The 18255-nt window shown below is 30.1% G+C and overlaps 2 protein-coding genes across 2 annotated transcripts in view; both read left to right on the forward strand.

Moving 5' to 3' along the window:
* LOC135927124 (phosphoinositide 3-kinase regulatory subunit 4-like) overlaps positions 1-18255 on the forward strand; it is a 32460-nt gene extending 14205 nt beyond the window's left edge. The window contains exons 10-26 of the mRNA XM_065463060.1: positions 5423-5653; positions 6109-6288; positions 6900-7053; positions 8018-8175; positions 8828-9068; positions 9815-9913; positions 10371-10665; positions 11170-11413; positions 11954-12080; positions 12305-12642; positions 13014-13262; positions 13911-14008; positions 14507-14724; positions 14916-15164; positions 15768-16019; positions 16942-17172; positions 17791-18255. Of these exons, the coding sequence (XP_065319132.1) occupies positions 5423-5653; positions 6109-6288; positions 6900-7053; positions 8018-8175; positions 8828-9068; positions 9815-9913; positions 10371-10665; positions 11170-11413; positions 11954-12080; positions 12305-12642; positions 13014-13262; positions 13911-14008; positions 14507-14724; positions 14916-15164; positions 15768-16019; positions 16942-17172; positions 17791-17882 (3456 nt within the window). The 3' untranslated portion in view covers positions 17883-18255. The remainder of the gene's footprint in view (positions 1-5422; positions 5654-6108; positions 6289-6899; positions 7054-8017; positions 8176-8827; positions 9069-9814; positions 9914-10370; positions 10666-11169; positions 11414-11953; positions 12081-12304; positions 12643-13013; positions 13263-13910; positions 14009-14506; positions 14725-14915; positions 15165-15767; positions 16020-16941; positions 17173-17790) is intronic.
* LOC135927125 (piggyBac transposable element-derived protein 3-like) lies at positions 1747-3945 on the forward strand. Its single transcript, XM_065463061.1, has 3 exons — positions 1747-1866; positions 2088-2873; positions 2924-3945. The coding sequence occupies exons 2-3, from the start codon at positions 2100-2102 to the stop codon at positions 3848-3850; spliced, it is 1701 nt and encodes a 566-aa protein (XP_065319133.1). The 5' UTR covers positions 1747-1866; positions 2088-2099; the 3' UTR covers positions 3851-3945.

An 18255-nucleotide genomic window follows, 5' to 3' on the forward strand; every position in this document is an offset into this window, starting at 1 on the left:
ATATGGAAAGTGATATCATTTTATGGTGGTTAAACATGGGCAATGAAAGTTGGTACACGAACTAAATTGGAAAGAACGGGGATGAGAATGGTTATATGAATGTGTAAAGGTATTTATAAGAGAGAGAAAAACAAAGGAATTGGGAGTAAGGATTGGAAACAGGGACCTAGCCCTAAGCCCAGGTACACAGATCGGGGCGTATTTAAATTTTTTTTAAATATACCCGGGTCGGGCCATATATTTTAAATCTCCATTATTAGCTATAAAAATTAAAAATAAATGTAATATAAAAAAATTCAGGTGTCAAAAAATTTTTTTGAAAAAAAAATCCTTGCTGGGATAACCCAGGTCAGGCCGGAAAATTTTTTTTTCAAAAATAGTAAGGCTGGGTCGAACAAATACCTTTGTAGGCCTCTGATTGGAATAGAAGAGATGGAATGGTGATGAGAAGATATTTACTGAGATGGTTAGGGCATGTTGAACAAAGGATGACGGAGATGCACCACGATGAAGTAAGTGGGATGATCAAGGCATCGGAAAAGATCCAAGACGCCTTAGAAGAAAATGACTACGGAGGACGTAAGAAAAATGGACCCTTAAATATGATACCCTGGACCGTAAAATATGGAGAAGGGGGGGGGTCAGAGGAGTAACTGGTTTGTCTGAGTAAATTTGGTACACCACCATACATAGTAAGAAGGAAATTTTGATATTTAATTTAACTGAATTTATTTTTCATCTGTTTTAATGTAGATAGATCATAATAAGTCATCTCGTAACAAATTTTTAGAGCCACCTTGAGCCATCTTAAGGCTATAAAATCATTTCTTTTTTACAATTAATGCTAACTCATTTCTTGGTTTACTCTTTATTTATTACTAAATCGGGAATTCAAATTCAAACAAAATGAAAATACAAATTGTTACATAAATTTTTTTTAAAAAAAATGTGATAAAACGAAAACTCGAAAATTATTTGAAAATTAAGTTAAATTTTTTTTAGCGGAAATGAATATAGTCCTTAGAGGTCTGCATTGGATGGGTTTTTGGACCAAAAGCCACCCATCCAATATTTAAAAAAATATAACCCGCCCACCCAGCCCACCCATAGTTTTCAAAAAATATATACCCGCCCGCCCCGCCCATTTTTCTAAAATTTCTAACCCGCCCGACCGCCCTTTAGTCTAAAATTTTTTACCCGCCCGTCCATTATTTTTAAAAAATTTTTAACCCAAGCCCGCTAATAAAATTTAATTATGGTTATTCTTTCATGCTTCTAATAAAAATATTTCAGCATTACACCTTACAAAAAGTTTATAATTTAGAAAATTAATATAAGTATAAAAATAATCAATGTAAATTATGGACAACTTATTTGATCAAATTGAATATTTATGAAAAAATATAAATGTAAAATTAATATTGATTATAATGCAAAAATAATAATGAATCGACATTTTCTGGATTCAAACACGTTCTTCTTTGTTCTAAAAATCTTCCTGCAATGCTAAATCCGCGTTCGGAAGAAGCACTAGTTGCAGAAATCGCCAATATTTTTCTTGCTCATCTTGATAGCTTTGGCAAATCTCTTTCATGTCGTTTCCACCAAAGTAGGATATCCGTTTGAAGTATATCCTCTTCCTCAAACCCTTTCGGTCGCGGTAGTGCAAATATAAAACCACCTTTTAACCTTTATATCTTTTAAAGGAGTTGATCATATAAAATAAAACCACCACGAATATATATTAAAAGATATTCTTTTTCATATGTTTGTGGAGGAGTTATTTTTTAATTTTTTTTTTCGCGCCTTTATTTCAAAATACGTTTTTTACGGTGATTTTTCTTAAAATTCCAATTTTAATTATAAGTAATTATATTTATCAAATATTTTTAAATATATATATTCCTCACTATTTTATCTATCTTTCTAATATTTATTTTTGCTCAAATAAATAATATTTATATATTATTTTGATCTTTTTAATGTGGTATATTAAACTAACCACTGCCACTTAACAACAATATTTTTAATATTTATTTTTTTAAATAATTGATAAATTTTGCCAACTCATTTCGCAATAATTTTAGCTTGTTATATATATGGATGATTATCTGGACATTCCATCTGAAGGTTCTTCGTTAGACAACTCATCCACTGATTCCGAAGATGATTATGAATCGGATACACGTTACCAAATTGATAGTGATGATTATGAATCGGATACACCTTATCAAATTGAAATTGATGACAATTCTGAACAAGATGCGTATGATCAATCTGCTACAAACCATAATAATCCTATCTGGTCCAAGAAATATTCTTCACAACCAGCATTAGAATTTGATAAAATATCAGGTCCAATATCATCTTTAAAAACGGACCCATTGTATCCATCAGATATATATAAGAAATTTATTAATGATTCTCTAATAAATACAATTACATTCAATACCAATTTATATGCCCAACAAAAAAATATTAAATATCAACCAACTAATCCTACAGAAATAAGAAAATTTTTATGTCTTCATATACTCTTTGGAATTAAAACTATGGCAAATTACAAAGATTATTGGAGTTCTAAACCAGAATTCCATGACAATTTTGTTTCATCCATAATGAAAGTAAAACGTTTTATTTGGCTTATGGCCCACATCCATATAAATGACAATATCTTAGAACCATCGAGAAATGATGAAAATTATGATAAATTATACAAAATAAGACCATTCATTGATAATATCCGTTCCTCTTGCTTGAAATATTTTCTTCCCTCGGAATATCAAGCAATTGACGAAGGAATGATTAGGTTCAAAGGCCGTATAGGATTTAGGCAATACATGCCTAAGAAACCCACGAAACGCGGTTTCAAGGTAATGTGTAAATTTTGTCATTATTTATTTCGGCTAAACTATATTTTTAGGTTTGGATGAGATGCGATAATTCAGGATATATGAATGATTTTAATATCTATGTTGGGAAAAATAAAGAGGTTGAAAGTAATCTTGGTTATAATGTTGTAACAAAGTTTTGTGAAGGACTTCAAAATCATAAAATATTTTTCGATAATTATTTTACGAGTTATACTCTAATGGCCGATTTAAAAAAGAAAGGTATATATGCTAGCGGAACACTAAACAAAAATAGGAGATACTTGCCCATAAAGAATATGGAAACAAAATTAAAAAGAGGTGAGTTTGACTGGAGAAGTGACAAAAATAATATAAGTATAATTAAATGGCGAGATAATCGTGACGTATTTATAATGTCCAATTATATTGATCCGAGATCAGTGGATACTGTGAAGAGAAAAAATAAAAAAGGGGAAGTTTTTGACGTAAAATGTCCAATAATGATAAAGATGTATAATAAATATATGGGGTCTGTTGACCATTTCGACCATTTAAAGTCTTTATATGAAATTTCGCGAAAGTGGCGAAAATGGTGGCTACCAATATTCTTTTGGCTGATAGATGCGGCGATTATCAATTCATTCATAATATACAATATTCTTACAGATAATAAACTCTCATCGAAAGAATTCCGAAGACAAATAATTGCTAGCGAATTGGCATACTGTAAAAATGTTAATAGGGATGATAATATTCATAATGATAATAATTATATATCAATGCAAAGAAAAAATAATAAACCTTATATCCTTCCAGAAATTAGACTAAAAAATTCAGCTCATCAACCTCAGGCAGGAACCTCACGAAGGTGTACCTTCTGTAGTACAAAGTTAAATCCCAGAAGAACAAGGTGGTCGTGCAAATCATGCAACGTACCACTCTGTCTAAATAAAAATAGAAATTGTTTTGAAAGTTTCCATAAGGTGTCAATGATATGAATTTAAAACCACCAGGGAGAGCCGCCATTTTGAATTTAAAAAACTTTTTTTGTGTGTTTTATATTATATTATATTAGAATCAATAAAAAAATTAGTAAATATCGTGTTGCATCATATTAATTTTATGAGGGAACCTAAAGGGTTAAATAAAAGTGAAACCAATAATAATAAATTTAATAAAGTAATTTAAAATTTAAATTAATTATAATAAATTTTGCTAAATTATACATATCAAAACTGGTTACTTTAAGATATTACATTCCCATAAAAGGAAATTTTTAATAGACAAAAATGTTTATTTATTCTAAGAAAAAAGTTTTATTGTTGTGTTTATTACATAATATAGTTAGGTAAATATTCTTCATTTAAAAAAAAACGATTGGTACAATAAAAAAGAAATATTGTTATAGATCATTTAAATAATTATTTTTTAGTTTGTTTTTGAACAAAAATGTTAAATTTCCTTAACCCGCCCGCCCGCCCGCCCGTTGTTTAAATTACTTAACCCGCCCGCCCACCCCGCCCATAGTTTCAAATTTTTTAACCCGCCCGCCTGCCCATCAAAAATTTTTTTACCCGCCCATCCGCCCGCCCAATGCAGACCTCTAATAGTTCTATCAAAATGAAGATAGATAGGTTTAAAAAAAATACAAAAATTAAGAAAAAAAATGATATTCTTTTTCGTCGTTTAGTGACTCTTTCCCAGGTTTACTCTTCTGTTCTCCATTTTACACGATCTTGGAACATCGTCCCCAGGTCAAACCTAAGGTTTTCAAGTCATACTATATCTCTTTCATCTAACTTGTCTTTGGTTGCCCTCTGCAATAAATAAGTAATTCCTCTAACTAGTTTATGAATTAGTCAGTCTAACTTTTAAAATACCCGAGCCCACTTTTGTATATTAGCTATAACATGTATATGTCGTACGTAGGGTATATTGGGATCTTTATACATTGAAATCATTTACAACGCCCATTTTGTAATTTTCAAGACACCCTGATTTTTTTTTCTTCTAAAATCAAATTACATGACAAAATTTTGCGAAATTCATAAAGTAAGTTATTCTATACACATGAAGATGAATTGAATACAATTCCGGCACTAGTATGCAAAATCGCTCCATTCGAGCCGATTTAAAAAAAGGGCTAACTCAGTATTTTAGCCAAAAAATATTACGCAAGCCTGATGATTTTTCTCATAAATGGCACGAAGTTTTGGACATCAACCAATCTCGAGGCTTCGGCAATATTTTTCTGGCTAAAATATTGAGTTAGCCGTTTTTAAAAATCCGCTCAAACGGAAAGATTTTGTATCACACTATCCGGCACATTCAAGTTTTAAGTTTTTTTTTAAAAATCACTATAAATGATCGAAATGTTAAAAATTCTAATATTCCCTGAAATTCAATATTCTTATAAGTTGGATTGCTAAATTGGGGATGAGGTGATGACAAATTTTTTAAAATTTGAACAAATGATGAATAATGTAAAAATAAAATAAACAATTTTAAATCTTAAGATTGTTTTCCTGTCTACCTTAAACTTTCATTCTTATTAAAAAAATAATATACAGGTTCTCTTATCCCATTCTGTCACGTTTCTCAATGACAAAGCTGGGCCGTCATTGAGGGCTCAATTTTTCTCCTCCCTTCCCTCTCTCTTTCTGGGTTCGGCTAGTTTTCACAGCAAGGGGGGAGAAATAGCTCCGGCACTCGTTAGGCAAGGTACCAGAGACCCGGAGGAGAGCGTCCTTATCAAAGCTATCGAAGCGGCCAACACGCTTATAAGAATCCGTATCTTAGAAGTAATATATGGCGTGCGCCATTTTTTATATCAGAGAAAGAGAAGCACCTATGCCATCCTGTTAACTCCAATACCAACACGGTATCGGCTCAGATACTTGTGTACAGATATAGATAAACTTTGATAGGCCGATATCTATACCGATATTAAAAATAATAATTGTAGTATATTTATTAAATCGGTTAAAATTTAAAGTATAACATATCGATAATCTCTTTATTATATACATCTAATGAGGGGGGGGGGGTAGGTAAAGAAATATTTTGAAATTATCGTCTGCTAGAATTTATTCTTAAATATGAAGGACTTCATTTTTCAAAATTTCGGCGGAAATAAATTGCGTGTCAACGCTTTCTGCATTTAAAATATATATAATATTTATTATTTAGTAAGTATTAATTGTGAAAAATCATTATTCATTTTTTTTTTCAAAAAAAATCTCATATTTTGTATCAGCCTAAACTAGCATTTCACTTAATTCCCGACCTCTTACCCTTCTTGTTACACCCGAACCTACGCGTCAGAAGGGGCGTGTGCGGTTGTATCGAGAGCTTGGTGAAAACCTGCGAACTCGTTGATGTTTACGTCAAATTGATCCCTCTACTTAACCCTTATCTTAAACGATGTTCTTTGAAGGTTTTGTTTTATTTTTATATGTACAAATATATTAGTACATTATATTCATTTAACAGATAAAATTTTGGCAGCTTTTTTTCCTGTTTATATCATATTTAAACTTATTTTAGGGGATAGAAGAATAATTTACCTTTTTTTCATATTAATCTCTGTAATTTAAAATAAAATTACAAAATTATCACTATTTCGCGAAATGATATTTTATAATAGATTTTAAAAGTTACCTTTTTGGTTCATCATGTTTTAAAATTGTATTAGCGCACAAAATTAGGATTATTTCGCGGAAGGTTGGGCCAGGCTTTATGGGATAAGTTCTAAATTACTAAAACAAAAATCGCTAAAAATTGGGAAATATCTCCTAGAAAATTTTTAAAGTAAATTTGAAATTAATATTAATTCAAATTGGGAGCAATGATAATATTTCCTCTATACTCAATTTAAATACGAGTGTTTACTCCCCTAGCATCTATTAATATTAATTTCAAATTTACTTTAAAAATTTCCTAGAAGATGTATGCAAGATTCTCAATTTTTAGCGATTTATAACGGGAACCGGCCTTATATAACACATTTTATTTTTCAAGCTTAATTATATTTGAAAAATTGAAAAGCTCGAATCAGAGGAGTTAATTTTCAAGAATTTAAAAGAACCAATCACGAGAAGCTTATTCAATTTCGTTCTTCAGAGCCGCGACAAGGCAACCCTATTTGCTTCCATTGAAAGGGACGTGCAATTATTTTATAAAATCGAAAACGAAGTGAATGGTAAAAAAATCTAATTTGTCAAATTTTCAGAGTTGTTAAGTATCTAGATACAAAATGTCGCATGTGTATTTAGATACACGGATATATATCTAGATACTATCTTAGAGGTATCTGTTATTAGATACTTTCTAAGATACATTTTGATTTAAAATAATTTTATCGCTAACTTTTAATGAATAAATTATGAGCTTAATGTAAAAAAAATTTTAAAAAATAAATGCTCGTTTTAAATGAGAATTTGTTTGAAAGAACGATAGAAATAGGGGTATTTGCATTTTTTTATATGGTCTTCGAATTGAATGTGGACAAAATATTAAAATATTATTTACTTATTTTGTGCTCTCATAATAAGAATTTATATTTGAGAACAACATCGAACCCTGTATGTAAGTATGATATTTTGTATCTTTATCTAGATAAGTTTTAAACGATGTATCTGTATCTAGATCATTTTAGACGATGCATCTCTATCTAGATCCATTTAAAAAGTATTTTTTTAACAACTGTTAATTTTAATACCATTTTTAAGAGTCAAGTTTATTCGACCTTCTTTAAAGGAAATGAAAGGAGGGAAGCAAGAATAAAAGAATTAAGTTTGGTAATTGTATTTAATAACAAACTCTCCGAAGATGCTACTAAATTGGATGGGTAAATTTGGACTCTGAATAGAGGTCTCAAACGCGTGACGGAGAAAATCCGTTAACATTAAGGCGTTTTAATTTATATTAGTTTCTTTCAAATTTGAGCTGCTATATTTTTTAAAAAAAAACCGAGCCCGAAGAAGTGAAAGTTTTCTGGTAAAAAGTATGTTGACCGATTTTTTAACTTGTAAAAATTGGTTAAAAATATAGTAATTACCCAACTACACTAGAGGAAACATAAAATAATGTATTCAGGATTTTTTTTCCTTCAGTTTGGAACTTAGTATTTTTTAAATATTGATTTCAATTTTTTACCTTCATAGATTCTTTATTGGCTCGAATGGCCTGCATCTTGTTATCCCACTTAGATGCTACTTGTTACGACGCTTATTACAGGTGGAGAATGGACTATTTTGGGGACAAGGAGTTAAGTGACGAGAATTGTAGATGGCGTAAAATAAAGGCCATAGATGCCGACCAGGTAATGTCAAAATTGTTTGTTTATAATACCTATTAAAAAAAATTTTACTCTAATATTGACTTCCAATAGTCTAAATTTCACTTTTTCCGTTGCATTTAAAAATTCATCCACGACCTTGAATGTTTAAACGAGAAAATCGAGTAAAATTTAGTGGGCATTTTAAAATGGCTGATTGAACCAACCCTCAGAGCAGACGAATTGCTACGATCGAGAAAAGTCTTATTAATTCTGTCATTTAATTTAGATTACGAAAATCAAAGTACTATGACTTACGATATGTAAGGACTTTCAGTAAGAAAATAATTTGGCACTGCACTGACGAGCTCTCGCAATTTTTTTGTTTATTAGATCCTATGGACGATATTATACCACTAATCCCGAACCGGTTTATCAGAAGCCCAGATCGGTTTTTTTAAAATAATATTGTTTTACCACCTGGGCCGAATTTCGGGCACAGGCCTCAAGTTGAACGTACTTTAGGGAGTTAACGAATTCTTTAAATAATTAATGATTCTCGCATATATATATTATGCCCCCAAACTCGATTTACTAAATTTCAATAATAAATTATTTTTTAAAATTTTAACTTTGGGCGCACGCACCACCCTAAATACTTGGTAAAAATTTTAAATTTTTTTTCACCTTCCCCCAGACCATTTCGAAACTAATGGCAATGGGTTATCGGCCCGAGGATGGGCCGAAGCTATTGCTCTTAGAGTCTAGCATCGTCAAAATAAGTGATTACTATTGCCCATCCCTGATTACCCCCAAAACGCACGCGTTACGCAAAAATGAAAACGTAGAAGCCTCCTCTAATCTGGTTCATTTATCGCATAACAAAAGCGTCCACAAATTGAACATCGATAAAAAACCTGGAACTAACGTCAAAAAGGGTTATATAAATTATTTTAATAAACGTAATTAATAACTTTATTTCATAGTTTTCTATTATTATATTTTTTTTTCTAAGAGATGACTTTGAGTGACTTGTTACGAATTCCTATACACATGTCAGTCCTGGTGTGATATGTTCATTAATTAGGATTTTTTTTAAAAAAAAGATCTGGGTGAAGGATCATTTGAAAATATTTATTTAATTCATAACTTGATTTATTTAGGACTTAATTATAAAAAAAAGAAAAAATTCTATAGGGATTCAAATAAATCACATGATTAATCTTTTAAAATAGTATTGAAACCCAAAACGAACCAAGTTTATCAAATAATAATAATAATAATAAACTATACGCGTATTCATATTTAAATGATATTTTATGAGTATAAAAGTAATTTAACGAATATGAATACATTTTACTTTTTTCCCTTAATGCTAAAAATATTGTATCGTTTTCGATAAATTCTTGTTATATGCCACTGAGAGTAATTATTATACCCCCATTAATTTTAAATTTAATAAAAGTTTACTTAATAAAATAGCAATATATCGAATAATGGCGAAAATTTAATTATTTGCCAGTTCGCTCTCCCGGTCAAGATTATTTATCAAATGAATGAAAGCTTAGTCCATACTCTTTTTTTCAAATAGTATCGTTTTTTTCAATGAAATACACCATATGATTAAAAAACAAGTTATATTATATATACAGTATTAATAACTTTAATTGTGATACTGGCACAGAAGAAAGTGTATCACCCAACTGTATCCGGTCGATAAACCAAACTTCCGACAAGGCACCTATTTTCAACGCAAATATATACGTTCCTCTTTTAAAAAACGGTTTTAATATTTTTTTCTCTCTTTCCTTTCTTTAAATTATTATTGTATGGAGCAGAGCAAATCGATTAATTAAATTCAAAATCATTTTTGATAATATCACTATATTAAAGCATGATTAATTCTAAAAATCCTGACAAGTTTCTCCCGTAGAATCTGCCAAGATTTGATTTACTAAATTGTAAGTAAATCGTCACTTTTTTTTAATAGCTGGATTGGTTCTAAAAATTTGTTTTATCCTGAAGGTCTCAGGTTTGAGTTAAGATTTAAGCAATTTTTTGTTGTTGCGAAACCAATTTGATATTATACGCAGAGTCCACTCAGTAAATTCCTAACTCATCGTTTAAAACACTCGATGCATAAGATGGCTAGCTGGCAGACGCTATTCTCTTACAGTCAAAATACCCCCCCCCCCCCCACCTCCTACTTCCTTATTTCGAAATATTTTAATTCTTTGAAGCAGCTTCCAAGATAAATAACGAGATAAAGCTCACGACCATCAATCCAAATTACGAAACATCGTTTATCAAAGAACCCGCCGACCCATCGGCTGTTTGCGATATTTGTAACGCCTCCTATAAACTCGCGAATTTCGATTATTCTTGCAATACTAAACCCACTTTTTACCTGAAGTCTCCCGCCACGCCCGGTCCACCTACAAATGGCGATTGGAAAAGTGACGTTAAAAACGTAACTAATTACGCCGATAATAACTGTTGTTGGCACGCGTGCTATTCGAGGGGACCAGTACTAAGGTTCTTTAAAAACATTTTCCTCTAAAATATATGAGTCTTATATCAATTGAACTTTCCCAACTTTTCTTCCTCTTAATATATTAGGCTTTAGGCTACGCGCAAACTTAATTTTTTTTGCTGCTTAGTATACAGCTGTCTTAACTTGATTGACGCTTTTCAAATATTTTAGATGTGAAATTAGCATCTTGAAATGTGGAAGTTTCTTTTTTTACCCTTAATTTTACAGAATAAACTTCTCTTGTTCGCTGGCCTGTACTAAACAGTAATTTTTTTTCAGAAGCATAAAAACAAAAATGAAATTCGACATTCAAAAAATAATGATTTTTTGTTCCTCATTGTTATTCGATCATAGTTATAATAATTTACTAGAAGAAAAAAATATATGTTATCAAGTTTGATGTATCCTTAAAATATGGATGTATCTTTAAAATGGATCAGTGTATGAAACTTTTGAAATCTCATTTTAATATATTTCTAAAATAATCACATTTTTTTTATTTCAAGATGCCACACTCTCAATTCTTCCGATCATTGCGACAATTATGATGAAAGGCTATTTGTGTCCAGCGCTCAAGTAACCAAAAATTATGAAAATGACCTGGAGGAAACTCGCGACCAAAACTTATATATTTCTAATCAACCCGAATCACTTCCGTTAGTTGAAAAATCGTCTTCGAGCGCGAAGTACAATCAGGAATGGCAACAGATGTTTGGTTCCGACGAGTTGATCAGGGACGCAATGGACGACGTATTTATTACATTTTTATAATTTAAAACTACCCTATTATATAGGATTTTTAATTCTGTTTTTTTATATCTATAAAAAAATACAACATTTAATGGCTACCTAAAAGGTACAAAAAAATGTGAAAACCCATAATTGAATAGTTGTCATAGTCTTGATAGGCTGATGCTGAGTATCAGGATCAAGATGGAAGAAGTAGTGATCTGCATCTGGCTCAATTTACCCCGGCCTGGCTTAAATTAAAAAAAAAATTAGGCTGGATCTATAGAAAAAAAGAGTTATCGGAGGAAACAGTAGGCCAGTTTAAGGGTCCCTATATTATTTAAGCTCGTGTACTATGCAATTACATATATGAAATTTCATGGGGTTACCGAGGGGATACCATTTTAGTCAACTTAAACAGTTAATATCCATTTTATATTTAAGTCATCGGGGGGGGGGGCATAAACATCAATTGGCAGATAGTCTAGAGGACATTGTATAATGGTAATGAGTATTTTTTAATAACAAGTGATAAATTATTATTTTTGACAACAAATTCAGGTTACCGATCATGATGTTACCAAACGTTTGCTCTTTCCTGAAAACCTTCTAGAAATTAATAAACTTTCAATAAATAAAAACAGCCCAGAAAAACTTTCTTCATTCGATACGAACTCCAATTATCTAAGTATTTTTTTAAAAATTGAATAAAATTTTCTTAATAATTGAAATAAATTACTAGATGTATTGACCAAACGTCCGTCCTGGACGGGAAGAATGCGTGCTGTCTTAGCGACCTGGGGCACCTGCGCCCCATCCTGAAAAAATAAGAGATGGGTGGGGCAAACATTTAACTAACTTTAACTAAATGGCTGATTCATCATAAATTTTATATTTAAAAAATTAAATAAGATACATCTCATAGTAACCACGATGATGATAATGCTAAAGAACAGAATACTATTTACTTTAATGACGACTATAAAACGGCATTTACTGCCAACTTAAATATGAACTGGGAAATTACTAACCAAGAGTTTTACAACGATTTAGATATACATCCCTCGTTTGAATATAATAAACATGTCGATAAAACTTTGATAGCCATCCCTTCCCAATGCAGGATTCGACTTAAAAAATTATTAGCAAGTCGGAACGCTTCCTGCGATGATATATTATTTGGTAATAAGGGAATTCAATCCGATCCCAACTTTTATAACAATCTAAGAAAAAATCAACATCCTACGACGGTTAGTTAATTATTAAAAAACTTAATATCTATTTTTTTAAATCGTTTCACTTGATATTTTTACATTTCTTGGCTCGTGTCCTAATTTTAACATTTACAAATATTCAACTATCTTTCTAAAATAAAATGTATATTATTTAATTAGGAATATGCATTAAAATATTGGGTCCCATCAGAAGCATTTATCGTTTTAAAACTGGATTGATTCAGTTTTTTGGATGATATTATAAATATATAAATTGCATGTTTTTTTATTTTATACCTAAGATTCTAATAATAAATTTTAAATTGGTTCTCAAGGTATAAAATGCAAGTGTTACAATACTAAAAGGAGGTGACTTTATACTTAATTAAAAAAAATGTTTTCTACAGATACCGCACAACGACTCCAACTCCAGACTTATCCTTACCACTCTGATAGAGGAAGCCGGCAGGGATTTAAACGAGCCCTCTTCTTTAGCCAACAAAAATACCTTTCGACAACAACAGATAAAACTAAAACGAGCTAGTCAAAATGTCTTTCCTTCCGATTATACGCTGGGGCCCGTAGGTTGGAGACCTCAAGGTATTTTAGTGGCCGATATATCGGAGCACGAAGGCAGTCCTGTCAATCGACTCAGGGTTCTCATAAATATTTAAATGGCGTCTGAAATATTTTAATAATTCTACATTTTACTATAAAGCAACACTAGTTTATTTCACTGGATTTATAAGATAAATTTTAAAAAGACTAATCATAGTTTACACATTTAAGTTGATCTACGATCTGTCCTTTAAAAACTCGCTTGAGCTCGCATAATCATACCAGTTTTTTTCGCAAGGAAACCCGCAAAACCTTATTGCCCAGATAAGAGAGGGAGTACACCAAATGGAATATTTAGAAATGACATTTCCTTCTTTTTCTTACAATTATTATTATAAGAAATTATCGCAATTATTATTCTCCAACCACATTATAATTCTTTAAAAATATATTGTCTGGCTTAAAGTTAAAAACATGTTTAAAAATATGCCTATTTTTTTTTTCATTTTAAAAGAGAGACGATTTAATGAACCCAATTAATTAAATTATGGTATAATTTTAGAAAAATAAGCAGACGATATTTAATTTAAAAAAAATAGGATATAGATAAATTCCATCCATGGTGTCATTATAGTGTATTTCGTTCGTAGGCCATTTAGTAATTCAGTGCATTAATTAATTGACTTGGGAATTTTTTTAAAATTAATTAACTAAATTATTTAAAAACCTTGAAAAACAATATTCAGACATCCCCAAACAAATCCGTATTTGCATCCTGTTCCGATAGAGGGGACATAAGAGTTTGGGACTTAGCCAACATTAATACCGATATCGTACCCTTAAAGTAATTTTCCTATTCGTTTTATTCAAAAACTAAATTTTTTTGGGAATAATTTATAAAATTATTAATTTTTCATAAAATTCTATATGTAAGTACATATAATATCTATCTAATTTCAGATCAAAAATCTTTAGTTTTTTTTTATTATTGGCATTCTTACGTATAACCGTCAATGTTTAATAATTTTGTGATCAACGAAAAAATTAGATTTTTTTAAAAAACGGGTAAGGGCTAATTTTAGGCGGTGCTGTATTTAACGCTGCGTTATTTACAAAATCAAACCAATAATTAGGTATCATTTATAAATATAGAACGAAATGATATTAAAGCTGTGATAAATTTAAAAAATATATGTAAGGATTTATATTTCAAAAGTTATTATTACTGTGAAGAATCAGTTGCGGTCTCGATAGCGTTAAATACCGCACCGGTCGAATAAAATGCGTTTACTTTAAATTCAGCTTAATTCTTCAATAAAAATTTTTTTTTTTTAAAAATCAGATCAAAATTTTGTAAAATTTTTCCCAACCTTCAATGTAAAAGTTTGATTTGGATGGATGAGTCAATCTTAGTAGCGGGATACAATAAGAGAACCATCAAAAGTTTTCATTTAGATCATCACAGACCGGGCATAGGTATCAAAGTTTTGGAATGGTTTGAACACGTTCCTAATTCCGAAGGAGACGTAATAGTCGACATGGCACCGATTAGCCACAAAGGTTAAGATAATATGACAATATTAATATGAGATAGAAACAGGTGATATCAAATTATATAAGTTTAAAAAATAGGAATGCGAGATTATTTACTAATAGCATAAAAGGGGTATAATTTAATTTACTATGTATTCGTGTATGAGTTGACTGGATCGTTATATGTTAATTTTATATTATCCTTTTATTATTAATAGTTCTTATAGCCCTTACTCACACCAATAAATTGCTAGGCCTGGACCTTAGGGCACCTCCCTTTCCTATTATGTACCATGACACGTCTAATTTGTTGCATCCTTCAAAAATTCCGCTCTTCTCTGGCTGCGGCACTTGTATGGCGGTAGATTCCCAATCTTTTTTCCTAGTCAACGGAACTTCCGAAGGGTATCACATATGTTGGGATACCAGGTTTCGGATACCAGTTGCTGTTATACAACACCCTAACGGTATTTTATTTTTTTTAGGAAAAATCGACCAATTTTCAAGTTTATTAGATTAAAATAATTGTTAGTTTATATCAATCCCATTAAATTTGTAGGGCTTTAGGGGCAGACGTCAGGACACTCTAAAATGGAGAGGGGGGGTACGATACAATTACGCTATTGAATTTGGTGGGGGGGGGCACTAGCTTAGTGAACATAAATGGTCAATCAATGTACATTTATAATTGAATAATATATTTTCATCATCAGGGGGGGGGGATTTAGTTTCAATCGCTGGATGAGCAGAGGCTTGTCTAGTTGGCTCTGGGAAACCGGATATGCTCTTTGTTTAATTTTTTTTAAAATAATCATATAAATGAAACGCTAAAAAAGGAAGTTAAAACTTATAAAATTTTTAGTGTTATTGTTACATTTATACTAAAATTAATACAAATCAATCTTTATTTTACATCTCTTAATCTTACCGAATACTACTCCCGACTTAAGGCTGCTCTATTTCCCGACCTGTGGTCATCTTCACCGGCATCCCCTCTACCACCATATGAAGGCAGCTAGTGTTATTATAAATGTTTGTTTTTAATGACTTATATCCTTGAAAAAAATAAGCTTCCCATATACGTCGCGTTTACATTCACCCTTCGAAGCCTTCCAAATTTTATTCTTGCTCTAATCACGACAACGAAATAGCCCAATGGGATGTGTATAGCGGAATCAGGGAAAAGATATTGTGGGCCAGTCCAAACCCGCCTCTTTCTACTGTTTCTAATTGGCCTCATTTTACATCAGACCTTATCTTAGGACCAAGAGCGCCGAATCATAGGATTGGCAAAGCATCAGGGGAATACATTATATCTGCAGGTATCATGTTTTTGTTTGTTTGTTTTTGAAATATCAGAATAGGTTTATTTTAGAAATAATTATAACATTTTTCAAAATTTATTAATTTAGATCTTATATATTATTATGAAACTTAAATATTATAATCGAGTATGAAAGAGGAAGATTGAACGATATACAAAGTTTCCTTATCAAAAAAAGGAAAAATAATCATTTTCAAAAAAGCAAAAGGTCAATCAAAAATGAAAATAATCCAATCATAAACGGTTCTAAAAAGGAAAAATTCATATTCAAGAAAGGAATTTTTTTTTAAAGACCTTAATTAAAATATCATTTTCTCAGTTGAATATTTCAGTTACAAACATTATGATTAAATTGGTCCATCACAAAAATTGTTTATCGTATTATTTTCTCGAGTGAGATCATTATTTACAAAAATTTTTAAAGTAAGTTTTTTTAAAATAGACCCTTAAAAAAAGAATAATATTAAATGAAACGTAAGATACAAATTAAGGAAATTGAGAAAAATATAGATTTTAAAAATGACATAAAATTAAAATTTCAAGTTAAAAAAAAATGAGAAAGATTAAAAAACAATTATATTTTAGGATTATCAAAATGACAACAAAATAGCAATTATTTTTGAAATATATAAAAAAATTAATAACTGTTTTCATTTTTTTGAGTGAGAATTTCCCTTATTTGTTTAGGACCTTTTTTTTCTTATGTGACTTTTATTTATTTTGATTGAACCTTTTCCTTCACTTTTGCCTTTTCATTTAATTTTTCCTATGTTTTGTGTATTTTTCCATTTTTTGATTGGACTTTTTCATTTTTAAAAAATTGGAAACCCTGTAACATAAAGAAGGAAGGAAAATAAAAAGATATAATAAATGACAGAAAAGTTAAATATTTCTAAACCCCCTTCCCGGAATTTCCAAAGGCTCTGATTCAGTTATAAGATACTGGGACCTCAGCTCACCTACCACATCATACCCTGTAATACACGATCGATCATTGTATTCTCATAATCAATCGCAATATAATCTACCAATCAAATACGAGACACGTCTGATCGAAGGGGTAGCCATGATTGTTGAAACTTCCACCAATCCAAAAGCTCTACGTAGCCATGCCAACCACCGTGATATTATCAATTGCTTGACATATATAGGTTTTTTTTAATTATATAATATAATCAATAATAATATTTTCTGAATAATAAAGTTTATTACGAAAAGCGTTTTTTTTACTCAGTGTAAAAAAAAGATATGAAACATAAAAGCTGTTTTTTATTATGCAAAAACGTGAAAAAAATAGGCTTAAGAATTATTTTTACAAAACTTTTAAAACTTCAAAAATTAAATTTAAAATAAATTTCTTGTATGAAAAATAACTCAATTTAACAAAATAATTAATATATAAAATAATATGATTGTTATAATGAAAATTTCTAATAAAACAAAATATTGGTAGATTATATTTCCCATGGGGATTGTAACAAAAAAACAAATAGTTTTTTCCCTAAAAAACTGTTTTTTTCATCCCATGTCCTTTTTCATTCTTATAAGAGCATGGAAAATTATAAATGGAATCTTTGATTCAAATCTAGTTAAAACGAAAGCCATTTTTTATTTATTTATAAAACATTTGACCTATGATTTTTTTTTATTTTCTAATCTAAAAAAATAACACTTAAAATATTTAACCCATGAATTATTTATTAATAATAAATATATTAATATTGTAAGAGGGGTTAATCTTTTTTCATTTTAAATTTATCTCTTCTAAGGTGATAATAGCAGCAATAACTTATCGGGAACGTGGAATAGCAATTTACTGATCTCCGGATCTTACGACGGGTTTATCAAAATATGGAAATGAGAAGGATAACAATTAAAATCGATAATTAAATATTTCCCGCGTTAATCGACTAATGAGTTAGTTGATTTTGATGGAATACCTAACATTCCTTTATATTAAAAATAAAAATTCGCAATATTAAAATAATAATGATGTACAAAATTAGTGTAAATGTTAAGTAAAAAAAATTTTTCGCTTTATTATAAGTAACAAAAAATTGGACAAATTACATCTTGATAGAAAAAATATGCGGGTTTTTTTAGTTTCAAGAGTAACAGATTTCTTTCAAATTATTATTTTTTTAAATTTTGTATTTTTTTTACTTTCTAAGAAGCCCGAATATCGTTATTTTAAAAAAAAAATTAATAGGGTGCTTATTGATTTCAGATTTCAT

This window comes from Gordionus sp. m RMFG-2023, chromosome 3 (assembly GCF_954871325.1).
Source record: "Gordionus sp. m RMFG-2023 chromosome 3, tfGorSpeb1-WG-v2, whole genome shotgun sequence".
Taxonomy (NCBI): domain Eukaryota; kingdom Metazoa; phylum Nematomorpha; class Gordioida; order Chordodea; family Parachordodidae; genus Gordionus; species Gordionus sp. m RMFG-2023.